This window comes from Phaeoacremonium minimum (assembly GCF_000392275.1).
Source record: "Phaeoacremonium minimum UCRPA7 unplaced genomic scaffold PA7_03_scaffold_476, whole genome shotgun sequence".
Taxonomy (NCBI): Eukaryota; Fungi; Ascomycota; class Sordariomycetes; order Togniniales; family Togniniaceae; genus Phaeoacremonium; species Phaeoacremonium minimum.
This window is the reverse complement of record NW_006921378.1, coordinates 148,289-162,809: the sequence shown is the minus strand read 5'-3', so window position 1 is coordinate 162,809 and position 14,521 is coordinate 148,289. Positions and strand designations below refer to the sequence as shown.

The following is a 14,521-nucleotide window of genomic DNA, read 5'->3' as shown; positions in this document are numbered from 1 at the left end:
AAGACGGGATGGGCAAGTTAGCGTGAGATGGGGAATCAACTCGCAGGCGATCCTAACGGGCCAACGACGACGATGGATGGATGATGATGATGAGGAGGATGGCAACGTTGAACTAACCAACCAACCCTGCAAGCCTGTCGCACTCGTCGTTCCTATTCGCCTACCATTGGACCGGCCTTACAATTTCCTTTGCTACAGCGACCGCAATCAGGGGACAGGGGGACAGGCAGCGCCGTTTCGCTGAGGCGTGTGGCATCGCCAAGTTCCAACCTCCTGCATTTGTTGACTTGGAAGCGCCGCTCGTCTCCGAGCAACCAGCCACCAGCCCCTGTTGCTCCACGGCTACGGGGCCAGGCTTCGCGGTGGTGGGGCTTCCTTTGAGGCTGCGCCCAGGGGCCTGGACCTGCTGGGCCACTAAAAGAAGCCCTACCATGCAGGGTTCCCGCCCCTACCTTCTTAGGTGCCTCCTCAGCCGAGCCCGCTACTGCGTGACGCACCTGCGAGTTTAATGGAAATCGCTCTGCCTCAATCGCCTGATGCTGCCCGCTATCTCACCACAATCCCCCATCACGCCACCCGGCCCGCTACACCATATATACGCAGAATCACGGACACCTAAAAATGCATCACCAGCGTCTTCAATGATATAAAACCTACCTACTCGTCCGTGGACATGCATTGGCATTGGCATTGGCATTGGCACACAAGTAGAGAGCACCAGCAGCGTGCAACGCTAGCACCTCCGCCGCCGCCGCGCGAGCCGGAGAGGTGCCCCTACTGCCTCGTCTACCCTGTCAGTCCCGGCGTCATCTTGGTCCTCCCTGCATCGCCGCCGCCAAGTTACGAGGCCACCGCCGTCCACCAGGCAACTGACCGCCCAACCTGCCCCATTCGGCGCCCGCCCGGAGCCAACTATATCTACCTATATCCCCCCTCATGAAACTATATCAGCGATCGCTTCGGGTCTGATCGAGCTGTTCCTGTCCCTTCTTTTCCAGGGTGACGGATGATGAAATGATCTACGGCAGCTGGGATGGATCGTGGTCCGGGGAGACCGCGACTCACGCATGACTCGGGCTCCCACGACTTTCGCCCTGAACATTCCACTATCCATATCCTGGTGCACCATTTGTTCAGCTCGACCCCGAGGTGGTCTCTGAAGTTGCAGTGGCTTTATCAGGCTGCGGCAGGCTGGGAAAGCGCTCTTTTGCCGTCCTCGACTCTTCGGACGACCTCTGAATACTCGCTCTGGCCACGGGGCCTAGTTCTCATCGAGGACGCACTCCAAGAACCCTGATGCTTGCTGAACCCGACCTGGCCGGAGACATGGCGAGGGAGCAAATTGTCTTGGGCGATTTCCCAGACGACGGGGTCTCGCGATGGACCAGTTTCTCAACATGCTATCACCATAGAATACACAAATCATGGCAGTCAGTCATGGCTCGACTGAAGACAAGAAATCGTAAGACTGATGAGCTGAGTCGTCTCATTGTATAAGATCTGTATCATCAGACGTAGAAGTAGACATGGAGACATAGAACATAGAACATAGACACGCCGCCACTTGGCACCGTTTACCGCATATCATATGTCATATGCCCTTCGGATCGATCGTGCTAAGAATCTGTCAAACCTCACCTTATGCATTTCCACTCCCACATCTCACGGAGCTAGTCAGCCTCCTTTTTCGAAATCTTGGGCTCCCTGCCTATCGATGACTTCTGGGTTCAAGGTTGGTGTATGCCGGACTGCACACACGAAACGGCCGCTCTAAATGTATAACATGTTCAAGTGGTATCAGGGGTTGCGAACAAGAATTGGTGTCATGTTCACACGCTGCTCATGTTAGGCCCATTTACTTCATGGGCTCTTCGCGGTGCCCTGCGCTGGACTCCTATCGATTTGCTTCCTCCGTCTAGTAGAAGCCGAGGAGGCAAGGCACGGGGGACTCAAAGACAGAGTGAATATATATGGACCTCAGTGATCAAGGGCTGCCGCACACTGCCTCTGCAGGTCTCACTTTCATCATAGAGAGATTCACGAATAGTAGTTAATAGGATGTGCATTGCGTCTGCGATGTGTTTGCGTAGCATCTCAAATTCAACTGTTGCCCCAACTAAAAACAAAGGACCAGCAGTAGTAGTTAGTGGCAGCCAGCCAAACAAACCAGCAAAGCCAACTCACCCAACCAAACCCCCCCGTCCCACCAGAATCTCTACCTTATCTAATACACGGAGGGGGACGGACCGATGGAAAATATCTTCTGTGCTGTGATGTGCTGGTTATGTTGTTTCTGTGTGCGTTTCGCGAAGCCCCCCTTCGCGCCCAAGAGAACCGTCGAGAGCGCAAAGGAGGTAACAGATGCAGAGAGAGAGGAAGAGAGAGGAAGGTAGAGAGAGAAACAAAGAGACGGTGCGCCATTAACACTGGTCCGCCGCCACTGACCAGCCAGTCGGCCAGCCTCTAAATGGTTATGGGGCAAAAAAAGTACATGTGGTGGGCGGGAGTAGAACTAGACAATAGAGTATTACATGCCCTCAAACTCGCCGCCCAGGTCGTCCTCGTCCAAATCACCCTCTTGGATCTCCTTGGCCATTTCACGCTCACGTTCCCGAGCCTCCTGGGCATTCTTGAGCTCAAGTCGATGCTGGTTCATGGGGAATCGCATAGCCTGTGTCGAGACGTTGTTAGCCATGATCATGCCACGGAGACAGAAGGAAGGAGGAAGCTCACCTTGACGCTCTCATCATGTAGTGCAAGACACGCCCGAATACGGTCGTGGAAAGCCTCGCCGGGTTCCCGCGTAGCATACACATCACCGATCTCCTTGCTCTTCATAAAGCCACGCTCGCGATCTAGTGTCGCCTCAATAACTCCATCTCGAATCGCCTTGGCCACAATGTACTCCGCAGACTCCTCAGAACCCAGATGTAGTCGGATGCAAATATCCCTCAGTGAGATGCGCGAGTATGACAAGGACATCATACGAATGCCGGTCTTGATGACGTTTTGCCGCAGGCGCAGAATCAGAGTGTAGGTCCCATCCCGACGGAAAGTGTCCGCATGGTCAGCAATCGTTGTCTCGAAATCTTCTAAGTTGCCAATTCGGACGGCCTGGACCAGTAGGAAGTATGGGTGCAGCGCCTGCTCCATCGTAGGCAGACGGAAGGTCGCTCGGTCTGGAATGTCGCCCATTAGAAGCTCAACGACAAGCAGAAGCTTGGTGGCTGTCTGTGCGAAGCCAAGAGCGCATTGACTTGAAGGAGCCTTGCGGGTCGCAGCCGTCAGGTGCTCGTGTGCCTCAGTGTAGCGGAGCTGGATGGCGCGAATGCGACCGAGATAGTAGAGGAATCGTGCGACCTGGTTGTTGGCAGCATTCTCGGGGAATTGTGTGTGTGAGACCAGGAGGTCCGCTTGGGCAATGTGAGACGTTAGGAGGTAGTTTCGCAGCAGTAGAACGATGACCGATGCCTGAGTATCGATATCCTTTCGCAGGACAGCTGTTCGCAGAGCTGCGAGAAGGGTAGGTCGGATGGCGATAATCGGAGACTGCGGTGACGGAGGTAGAGGCGCGATGCTCTCGCTGAACAAAGAGTAGTAGAAATAGACCTTGGCTGCGAGAGAGTCTAACGTTCGGCGGTTGAGGCTGTGGATGCGGCCGGACAGGTATTGTGAAAACTCAGAACCACGCTCAAACTGTTTAGAATCAAACAGATGAACTTGAATTAGGATGCCGAGGAAGATGTCGATCTCAGGAATGATTTCCTTAACCTCCTTCTTGGCCCCGTTCTTAACGGGCGCCTTCGGCTCGCTGTCAACTTCCATCTCAGGGCCTGGCTGTCGGCCGAGCGGTAGGTGTTCCTTCCCGAGTGCAATCAGAAGCTGCTTTGCGGCATTCCCTGAGGAAACTGTTGCGGGGAAAGTCTCAACGATGACTTGTGCGAGGATATCGGGTGTGAGACGTTTTCGGATAGATGAGATGGACCGCAGGGCTCTGAGAGTAAATCTGGCATCGAAAAGTACCACGGCGCGATCTAGCAAAGCAAAATTGCTCTTGATATCTGTTTTGCAAATGTCATCAGTCATTTGTCTTACAGGACTTCGATTAAGGCATCGGAGAGATGGTCACATACCTGATACGGCTTGCACAACAGGGTCAACCTTAACCTCCCCGTCATCAGCCTTGTCAGAGTCATCCATGGCAACGTCGCCATCACCATCATTCGGTTGTGGTGCAGAGGACTGCTTCTTGGACGGCGGCACGACAACTGTCATCTCATCGTCGCCCTCCTTGAGGGCCTTCTTGCCCTTTCCCTTTAGTGATGACTCGTCCTTCATCTCGATGTCTTTGCTGCCGGAATACCCGCCGTTCTCGACGGGCTCCTTGCCGTTACCGTTGGGAGTCTTCCCAGGCATATCGATCTATGCTTGTGCGTGATGTGGACGGTGCTTTGGGGACAGTTGGCGATGATGGGATGCAGCACCGTGGCTGCTGACTGATGGGAAGAGGTTTCCGAGGCGACACTCGCGAGGCGCGCTTGCTCGGGATCGCGGGTGGCAGGACGGGCGTCGCTGCTCGGGGGAAGGCAAGAAATGGAAGGAAGTCACAAAGAAGAGTCTCTGGCGCCTGTTCTGATGGCGGTGTCGATGGCCTTGGAGGAAGGGGAATCGCTATCGTCGGTTGATGGGTTGAGTGGAGGTCGTTTGCTTGGGTAGAAAGGTGATGCAAGAAGGTTCTCGGAGCTCAAGGCCAACCAACGCAAACCTACTGGGCCGGGGGCGCACTGGCTGCTACCAATCTGGCGTTAAGGGAGCCGGACACGGACCAGGCGCTGGACAGGTCAGGTAGCCCTCGCTAGCGAAGGTACCAGCTGACACGCGTCGCTGCAGTGCAAATCAGAAGTATCGCGGTACCCCAATTGGCCAGACTGAGCCTTCAAAGAGCACCAAACGATCCAGCCAGCAGCTTCCTCTCAGACCCACCTACCACCGCAATGCAGGCTTAGCTCTCTGACTTGTGACGTTGTCGATATGCTGCCTGCGCATTATTCAGCTATCGCGTCTCAAAACGAAGGCCATAGTAGAGGCTGTAGAGATGAGTTGCACAAAAGGGACAACAAGAGCGTTTTCAAGCCTGGTTTCTCTCCTTATCCCATGCAATATCCCTTATGCTATGGTTCATTTTGCATTTCAATTTTGCAAGTTTGACCTTCTGCACAGTGCTGAAAGAGCCCCATTCCTGCTGACCATAGGCACAAGACCACATGTTTCCGGATGTACCCTGTGGTCGCATATCCAATGAGCGCATGGGGCATATACAACGTTCTCCGCCAGTATGATCTCTACACTTGAAGTAGACCTAGGTAGCCATCAAGGAGCACCAAGAATGATCAAGGTTCTTTTAAATCTATCTTCAACTCGAGGGCACATCTCGGGAATCGCAGAACTTTCTATCATACCTGGGTTGTCAGCCGCATTGCCCCAACAATAGCTGCACGTGATCCCTCAGCACCTACTTAGATGTACCGTGTCTAACAGAGCAAGCTGTAGCGATAGAGGCAGACAAGAGACACCAGCGCATTAAATAATTTGCTTCTTTTTCTTAGTCTAAGCTACGTTATTTCTTCCGGGTTCTTGACGGGGTACCAACTCCATGACGGCCAGACTATCCTGGCGAATCTTAATGTAAAAGCAATCCTCTGTGCGTATCGCAGAACTCCAATATATCCATCCCTCAAACGCCGCCCTGAGCTCAAGCGTCAAGATTCCTTCCAATGCGTGAAATCTTGATCTAGAGATCACCCTTTCCAGGCATGACCTTCGCGGCCTGAATGGCGCTCATCTTGGTGATCCAACCCGGCGCAGGCTGGATCTTGCGAACAGTGCGCAGCTCGTCTGACGAGTAGCCGGGGATGCGGATGTTGTAAGTTCGTTCCAGCACAAGCTGAATGTCCCGTATCTCGAGTACCTTAGACCCGCGCTCCTTGGCATTTCGGCATGCTGCGTGAAGGACGCTGTCAACAAACGAGTCGGCGAGGTTGAGTACAGACTGAGAGACATGTTAGCACACGGAAGAGGTGAAATAATTCTCGAGACTTGTGACTTACCTCCTCGACATCAGGAGTCAAGACATTGCCCTCCTGTCCCTCTGCCTGGCCTCCACAAACCTGTCTGACGAGTTCGTCGAGCTTCTTACGGTTCAGAACGCGCTCGCCTTCGCCCTCTAGCTGGAGAGCGCCGATCTTGGCTACGGCCGGCTGGCCCATAACTCCTCCTGCCATGCCGCTTCCACCGCTGTAAGTCGGACGACCGGCGTTGATTCCACCGCCCAGTGATACCGGTTGAACGGGCTGGATGGCCTTCTCTGGAAGCTGCTTGGGGATGGGCAGTTTCTGGGTCAAGGCAGGTGCTTGTTGCTGAGTCGGATGAGCATGGGGATGTCCTGGCTGTGATGTAGTGCCCATAACACTAGGTGCGCTAGACGGCGTACCTCCAGGACCCTGAGGCGTGGCGTGTGGCTGGCCGGGCTGTGGTGGTTGGCCTTGAACAGACGCTGAGGCTGGTTGCGAGCCTCGTTGATTTGCAAGAGTGAGAGCTGCTTGATGGGAAAGTGAGCGTGGAGCACCACTGGTGGGAGTTGCGGTTACGGGAGTCTGAAGCGCGCGAGCTGAGTTTTGTGTCGGCGTGCCAGCTGATGGTAGTCCTCCGGCGGCTACTGCAGATGCAATTGCAGTATTAACTGGAGGAGGATGGGGGTGAGTTTGAGTACCAGGCTCGATTTTAATGGGCTGTGCCTGAGGTGCGGAAGGCGGATGTGCAGTCACAGGCGAAGTTTGTGGAGCGGAGGTTGCGGCAGGAGGTGCTTGGGGTGGTTGTTGCCCTGCTTGCCCATTTGCACCTGGCACCCGATTTCCAGCTGCTAGTTGTTGGTTCTTGGCAGCCTCGAATGCGGCATTCACTGCGCTTTGTGATGACTGCAAAGGGTTTGTCTGGGCACTAGGTTGAGGCTGTTGCGGCGATGGTCCAGGGCGTGCAGTCTGGCCTGCACCTGCCGGTGTTCCTCCTCCATTCTGCTGCGGCCTGGCTTGTCCGGCATTTGCGCCTGCATTCTTTAATGCTTCTTGATTCTTCCTGAAGTTCTCAACCCATCTTTGAGCTTCGCCATGTGCCTTCTGAAGGGCTGTCTTCCGGTCTGTGAATTGCTTTGTCTCCTCAGGAGACAGGGGATTGCCTTTCTGGGTACGTTCGGCTGCAATACTCTCAATCTTCTTCAGCTGCTCCGAAGTTGTATGCATCTGTTGAAGACCCCTTGCATATCTGGATCTCATTTCCACCTGCCACTTCTGAACAATATCGGGTCCTTTCTCGGCGACCTGCGGCGTAGGGAGGAACGTCATCTGGTTGACATGGCGCATGATCTGCTCGGGTATCTGCTGCTGCTGTCCCTGGGGAGCTGCTGATGCAGCCGCCGGTGCCTGGCCTGTTGATGCTTCGGCTTGGGAAGTGGATGCAGGACCGGCGGTTGCGGCTGGGGCCACCGTGGGCTGGGCAGCTCCGGCTACCTGTGATGGGGCAGCCTGCGATGCATCTTGCTGCTGTTGTTGTTGTTGCTGCTGCTGCTGCTGCGCAGCTCCCTGACCCTGCTTCCGCTGCACGAGCTTGCCGCGAAGCATCAAGCTGAAATCTGTGATCTTCTTGCGGGCATCCATCTTCGCTTGCGAGCCGTCGGGGCTATTGTCGTGGATAGTCCACAGTTGCCGCAGCCCTTTCTCATATTTCAGCTTCTCCTCCTCGGATAGGAATGGCATCTGTCGCATCTGCTCCGCCTTGTACATCGGTGGTCCCTGTGGGCGATTGCCCGGCTGACCCTGAGGTTGGCCCATCTGGCCCGGAGCACCAGGTTGACTCATGATCGCGGCGATGTCAGAATCGTCGGAGGGATATCTCTAGCTCTTCAAGGTGCTCGGATCGTACAGTAGGTTTCGGCAGATGAGAAGGTGAGTTCGCGTTTAAGTTCGCATAGCGAAATGATGAAGAGATCGCGAAGGTTCAAGATCTCCGTCGAGATCTCGTCACTGAGATCTTCGTACTAGATTTCGTCCCGTCTCTCTTCTGTAAGATAACAATACAGATTTTCAGTGCTATTGCGAAATAAGGAGCACGTTGACTATTGTCCTGATTAGATGGACTCACATTCCCATCACCCCCAGAGTCTAGCCTCGCCGCGGGAATGGACCACTTCTTACCGGACTTACAATGTTCCGCCCTTTCACCCAATCACACGCAAGACAAGCCCCAGCCTACCATATTAACAGTTCCATGGGGAAGATGGGAAAAGCTTGAGAACTCTACCCCATATTGGATTTTATAAACATTGGTCTCAAATTTTAATGTTTAATAGTCTCCGTTGTAATTACTGTTTGATGTTTGTTCACTATAGAAGGCCATAGTTCTGTTTCAACATCCTGATCGCGAGGACACAAGGACATGAGAACATCCAGTGGCATCTCGCTGATGTAGCTTCAACTTATGCTGTTCAGCCTGCCTTTACAGATAAATGGAGCACAAAGATGTCAATTGGACGTCTTCGAATTGTGACGGTCTCCCATCTACATGCGGATAAAGAGCACACGACACAAAATTCTGCATGCAAGCCTGACGATTGCTCCTCGGTCAATGTACGTCTCATTGGTTCCAAAGTCTCGCAGATGCAAGACCAAGGTCCTTGTGGCGTGCATCTTCTCCAATGGCATCAGCAAGAGCATGTTGCATTTCAAATCAAGTATATTGGACTCATGCGAGCCAGTCTATGATAAGGTCTCTATGCAAAGAAAGCGATAACGCTGAATCCACCATACTGGAAACGAAGAGATCCCAAATCCAGAGTCGGTCCGCGACTCGATTGCATGACCCCAAGATGTCCTATATGTAAGTCTAAGTGGTATCATTGAGACCGTAATGGTACACCGAGACCGGAACCTATCTAGGCCAGCCTGCGTTTCCGCTCGTCTCCATCAGTCTTGCCGCAGCTGCCGATGCCGATGCAAATTGTTAAGATGAGTGCTCAACTCGTTGGAGCAATGCCTGACTATGAGATCCTGACTATTCAAACGAGGTCCACGCTATGCCAAATCCAAGTAAACGCAAGTAAGTAGCGACAGGCAGAGATCAGGTCCTTCAGATAAAATGTTGAATGAAATATGTGTTCGTGGGTATAAAGCCCCTAGATGTCATGCACCACATTACATGCATCGTTGAGTCGTAATGGTCATCATAAGTCGTCCGATTCATAGTCGGCATTTTCATAGCAAAAAGACAGGATCTAAGGAGAATCAATCTCCATACTGATGTAGTTGTAGTAAGGAAGTTCCTTGGCAAGGGATTCGCCGTCTAATTCTTCGTGTTCCTCGATTTCGTCGATTCTTGGAGGCGGATCTTGGAATTGGAGGCTCCATCGGTCGCCAACCCTCCGTCTAAGTCTTCGGGCGCTAGATCCCACCTCGCTCATATCGAGAAGCTGTTGCAGATCTTCCAAATCGGTATCACTGCCAATACTTTCGCTAATCGTTCTCTTTCCGATGCTTCCAGAGCTCATTCTTTTTCGTCGTCTCTCGAGACGAGCTCTTCGCAGCATCTCCTGGAATCGAGCATCTTCTTCATCGATATCGGAATCGTCAGATTCAGTATCGTCACAGTTGAGATCATTGATGCCACGGACGACGTGTGGATCTAATTCCGGACGAGTCCGAGATCTCGACCGGCTCCGTTCTGATTCAGCATCCTCAATAGCGTGAGGGCGGATGACGCCGAGGCGGTCATCGTCACTATCATCAAAATCTGTGCACTCTTCGATAGATAAGGCACTTGTTGTCGTGGTTATGATCGCCCTAATTTGTTGACGGAAGCGTGGAACAGGCACATCGGGGCGTCCCGAGCTCACCGACCGGGGTGGGCTCCCGCTCTCGGATGATGCAGCTTCGGATTCGGCAGACGAAGAGCTAGATGAGCGGGGCGATAGATCCTCAGGTCGAAATGAAGGGCGATTGTAACTAAAGGAATGCCCTGTGCCGAGAGGCTGAATAGTAGGATCCTGAGGCATTGGATATCTGGTTTTGGTTTTCTGAGGAGGAAATCCTCCTCCGTTCTTTGAACTGGTCTTCCGATTGAATACCGGTGACGCAGTCGTGGGTGTTTGGGGCGGGGACGTTGGTCCCACGTCGTGAGAAACGTGCAATCGCGGCGTCGTGGGCCGCATTATCTAAAACTTTTCGTGGAACTTCTAGTTCCTCGTAGATTTGTATAACGTATAATAAGTATGGTCAACTTATTCTAGATCTCCTGTCGATTCGAGATCAATGTGGGGTAGTAATCGCGGGGGGCGATGGTAACGGCGGTAAGGGCTGGCTTCAAGGCGTCAACACCCAGAGAAGGAACCTCCAACGAGGAGAAGACAATGGACTTCGACAATTTGTCATGATAAAACGATGCCGACAGAAAGTGCAGGATTGCGTGCAGCACGAGCTCTGTCCCGGCAGGAGAGAGAGAATCAGGCGACGCAGAATCTTTTGGTGTCGGGTCGAGGGCAGGAGTGGGTGGCAGATGTCAGTCAGACCTGCAGGTGATTATCGCCCCGTTCTTGAGTCGAGCTTGTGAGGAGGCGGCTGGTTGGGAGCGCGGAAGGGAAACCCGAGGGGAAAGAGACCAATGGCTCTTGGGGGCCGCCGGCATACGGACAGGCAGACCGGTAGTCCTCTCTGGCTTTTGACCGACCAAATCGAGATCTAATCGAAAAGGAAATGGACAAACAAATTGAGCGAACAGAGAAAATGTAAGTCGATTAGGCGAGACCGTCGTCGTTCCAAGCTTATGAACATCAAAGACTGAGAGTGGAAAGCACGTTTCCGGTCTGTTTTATCCTTTCCTGCTGTCCGAGCTCTCGGGTTGAGCGAAGGTCGTGTTGGCTAAGGCAGATTACGGTTCAAGCGCCAGACAGCGCCGGTCTTATAGGAAAGCAGGGCAAATACATATATTTCCTCGTGCTAAAAGGGGCTGTCGGCTCGTTGGCAGACATTGGGCGGGATGGCGGAAAAAGGACGAGTGGGATAATGGAAAACGAGTGCAGTGGATTGCGCGGTCTATCAGCCTATGTCGGAGAGTAGCGGCGGCTTGGGCAGCAATGCGCTCCAGGAAACCCCGGCTCCCCTAGACAGATTTCATGTATGCCCGGAAAGTCGTGGAGGATCCAAGCCAGCGATATTGCGACAGGTAGACAGCCGGCCGGCAGAAGGCATGCTGGCTATGACTCCCACATGCGCCGGTAAGCAAGCAGCGACATGACAACAGATCTAGATGAGGTGAGTTGTCAGTCGGAGCCGGCTCCAAATGCACACTTTGTCCCACGAGGCTGGGCGGTGTCCAAGGCTGGATGGCCTACTGGCCCGTTCACGACGCGCTTGCTATGGAGAAACGACGAAATTTGCGGTAAGGGAAGACGAATGAATGAAAAGGAAAATCTAAAATAGGGCAGTGGCATTAGGGTCGCAGCAGTTTGTGCCCAATGAACGAGTGGATGAAGGCATTCCGCGCTGCACGATGCGAAGAAGGGAAAAGGCAGGTGTGGAAATGTGGAGAGCGAGAGGATAACGCCGCTTGGAAGCCAGCGATGCAGCCGGGAATGCAACAATGCAGCTCGCATTGCAGCGAGGCGGTCTCGAGAAGCCTTTTTGCCCCTGATTATCGTCGAAGATCTTCTCTCGACATCTCGTGTTTGCCCGTTGTAATAGAAGATGCTGGAATATCAGGCTCTCTTGTGGCTGACGGAGCCAACAGGGAATCTCAGGCAAGTGAAGGTGCCTTAAAGAGTGCGTTGTCGCCCGATGTGCTCAGAGTAAGCTTATTGGATGTAGTCTCTTGGTGGTCCGCTTCATCGGTTGGAGCGGGGACCTTGAACGGCCGGATCGTCCTCTTGGAGGGTTGCATTGTCGTGGGTGGATATGAGCCTCCTCGGCCAAACTATTCCAAGACCGGGGCCTGATGAAAGAAATCGTAAAGTGGGATTACGAGTATCGTCACCTTAGCACTCGGGCTGCTGATCATCACTTGGTTCAGGTTGGATCTGGACACCTCGGCCCTATAACATGAGACGGATGGTTCCAAGATTTGAAACTGGGGAGACTCTGACACGTTCTGGAACAAGCGTCCAATGTATTAAGATATAGTAGACCGGTGGCCGGATATCACAGTTGGGAAACAGAGCTTCTTGACTATCTAGATGTGTTGAGACTTCTCGGGATTGAAGATTATGAGCCCCTACCCAGGCAGGCATGTATCTATTTGAAGACAGAAAAGTTCAACCTGCGTAGCTGCATCACTTGAAATAAAGAACAAAGTATGGAGGAAGGAGCATCCCGCTAGGTCTGACGTCGGCGGTGTATTGCCGCTAGAATTGGGGAAGCCACCTAGAGCCTACGGGACGTGGGGCGCGCAGCCTCCTACGGTCCCGCCAACGCGGAAATCTGAGCTTATCGATAGCGCGCGTGCTATTCCCCTCCATGATGCATCATCTCCTCGTCGTTACAACAGCACCCAAATTCGTGGCACATGCCGAATAGCAAGACCGACTGCTCAAATTACTTTCGTGTCTGAACCAAGCTAATCTATCTCGAGGTTTTTTCCTTTCCGATCGACCTCCTAGTGTCGTTCTGAATAGCTTTGATCGTGTCGCGTCGTTGATGCCCCACCTGAAATCGATATAAACATTCGCCCATAATGTCGCTTCTCGCTGCTCACCTCGAGCAGATAGCGGTCTCGTGCCAAGGGATCGACAGTCTTCCGTACGTCTCTTTCATTTCTATGTCCTGCAGTTGAAAAGGCTCGCTAATCAACCTAGCTTCCCTCCACCCAAGATCTTTACCAATGCGCTTCTCTCCAATCACGACATCACATCCCTCATAAGAGACACAGAAACTCACGAGCGCGCCCTCTTCTCCGTTCCACCCCCGGCACCTCCGACAACAAGTCAGAACCCCGGACCCCCAAAAATCTCGCGTAGGCAGACAGTTTTCAATGTTGCCGGGGGTGAGGTCACGACCGGCCCGCCTACCTCCCGTTCAACCAACCCGCGGCGTAACACCGCCGTGGCGGCCGTGCTGGGCGGTGACCTGCATGCGCAGATAGTACGGCGCACAGGGGGAGAGAAAGGTGATGTCGACATTGAGGTCCTGCTTCACGGCGCAGAGAAGCTGTGTGGCGTATATCCTTTGCCTGGAGCGGCTGAACGGATTCGGGCTCAGCGGCAGAAGTGGGCACACCAGAGCAACACCCTCGCCTATTATGAGGCGAAGGTATCCGAGCAATCTGAGGCCCTGGGGCGGATGAACAAGGATCATTGGCGGGACGAGGAGGAGGAGATAGCAGATGATGATGTAGGAGGCAACGGTCTCACCGAGGACGACTTACGGCGGGAAGAAGAGGAGGCACGAGAATTGGACAAGAAGAAACGCGAGTTGCAGGAGAGGTTACGGGCTATGGACAAAGATTTGGGTGGACTGTTAAACATGTAAGGTGCGAGTTCATCCCGAGTGTCACGAGAGAGAGGAATATACCCCCATTCGATCCATGAGAACAAACGATCCCAAGGCTTTATGATGTTCTACTCGATCCTTTTCACTGAGGATCAACTCATACAATTTACAGAAGTCAGGCTTGCCTCTTCTTGTCTTGGCCAAGTAGGCTCAAGCGTGGTCACTTCTAGCCACTTCGCCATAAATACAGATCCCACATCACTTCTCATAAGATAGTCATCATGCGGCATCTTTCGCCTTCACGAACTCCTCCAGAAACACCTGAACGTCCTGGGCACCATCGACAGTGAATTTGTCGTTGATCGTGAAGTTTGGGACGCCTTGGATTCCTGCCCTGTACGCCAAGTCCACCTCTCGATCGACCTCCTGTCCACCTTTCCCTTCAGCAAGCCATTTCTTGATCTCGGCGGGGTCTAGCCCTGCCTTCTCACCAGCCGAAGTCAGCAGATCGTGAGAGGTAATGTCGCCGCTCTCCTCGAAATAGCCACGGAACAGCTCAGTCACGACACGATTCTGTGTCTCGATACCCTTGGTCTTGCCCAGCTGGATCAGGCGGTGCGCATCGCGCGTGTTCCCTATTTTGCCACTGAAAGTGAAGTTGATGCCATCCGGTTGACCCATCATTCGAAGGCGATTCTGCATGAACTCCACCCGGTCGGCGCCAAACCGTTCCGCCATTCTTTGCTGCACGGGGACGCCATGCTTGGGCAACGATGGGTCCAAGTAGAATGGAGACCAGCTCACAGTGAAGGTGTCATTGGCTCCGCCAGGGTAAACACGTTTATATACGTCAATGGCCTTGTCTAGACGCTTCTTGCCCAGATAGCACTGAAACCGGTCAGTTGTGGAAAATTTGAAGAGCTGGGGACACATACAAAGGGGCAGATGGGATCGGATATGACCTTGATGTTGAAATTCGTCATCTTGGGCAACTTCAT

At 53.2% G+C, this 14,521-nt stretch overlaps 4 protein-coding genes across 4 annotated transcripts; 1 reads left to right on the top strand and 3 right to left on the bottom strand.

Annotated features, from left to right (window-relative positions):
* Nucleotides 1-2,527: 2,527 nt before the first annotated feature.
* Nucleotides 2,528-4,416, bottom strand: UCRPA7_6488 (putative 26s proteasome non-atpase regulatory subunit 3 protein; the record flags this gene model as incomplete). Its single annotated transcript, XM_007919026.1, has 3 exons — nucleotides 2,528-2,671; nucleotides 2,734-4,061; nucleotides 4,134-4,416. 3 exons carry the CDS (start codon nucleotides 4,414-4,416, stop codon nucleotides 2,528-2,530), a joined length of 1,755 nt encoding a protein of 584 aa, XP_007917217.1.
* Nucleotides 4,417-5,791: 1,375 nt separating this feature from the next.
* On the bottom strand, nucleotides 5,792-7,835 carry UCRPA7_6487 (putative transcription initiation factor tfiid subunit 12 protein; the record flags this gene model as incomplete). The annotated part of the gene is made up of 4 exons (XM_007919025.1): nucleotides 5,792-6,049; nucleotides 6,108-6,416; nucleotides 6,491-6,627; nucleotides 7,049-7,835. The coding sequence occupies 4 exons, from the start codon at nucleotides 7,833-7,835 to the stop codon at nucleotides 5,792-5,794; spliced, it is 1,491 nt and encodes a 496-aa protein (XP_007917216.1).
* A 4,933-nt stretch (nucleotides 7,836-12,768) lies between these two features.
* On the top strand, nucleotides 12,769-13,562 carry UCRPA7_6486 (putative dash subunit protein; the record flags this gene model as incomplete). The annotated part of the gene is made up of 2 exons (XM_007919024.1): nucleotides 12,769-12,833; nucleotides 12,890-13,562. 2 exons carry the CDS (start codon nucleotides 12,769-12,771, stop codon nucleotides 13,560-13,562), a joined length of 738 nt encoding a protein of 245 aa, XP_007917215.1.
* Nucleotides 13,563-13,802: 240 nt separating this feature from the next.
* On the bottom strand, nucleotides 13,803-14,521 carry UCRPA7_6485 (putative dsba oxidoreductase protein; the record flags this gene model as incomplete). Its single annotated transcript, XM_007919023.1, has 2 exons — nucleotides 13,803-14,411; nucleotides 14,459-14,521. 2 exons carry the CDS (start codon nucleotides 14,519-14,521, stop codon nucleotides 13,803-13,805), a joined length of 672 nt encoding a protein of 223 aa, XP_007917214.1.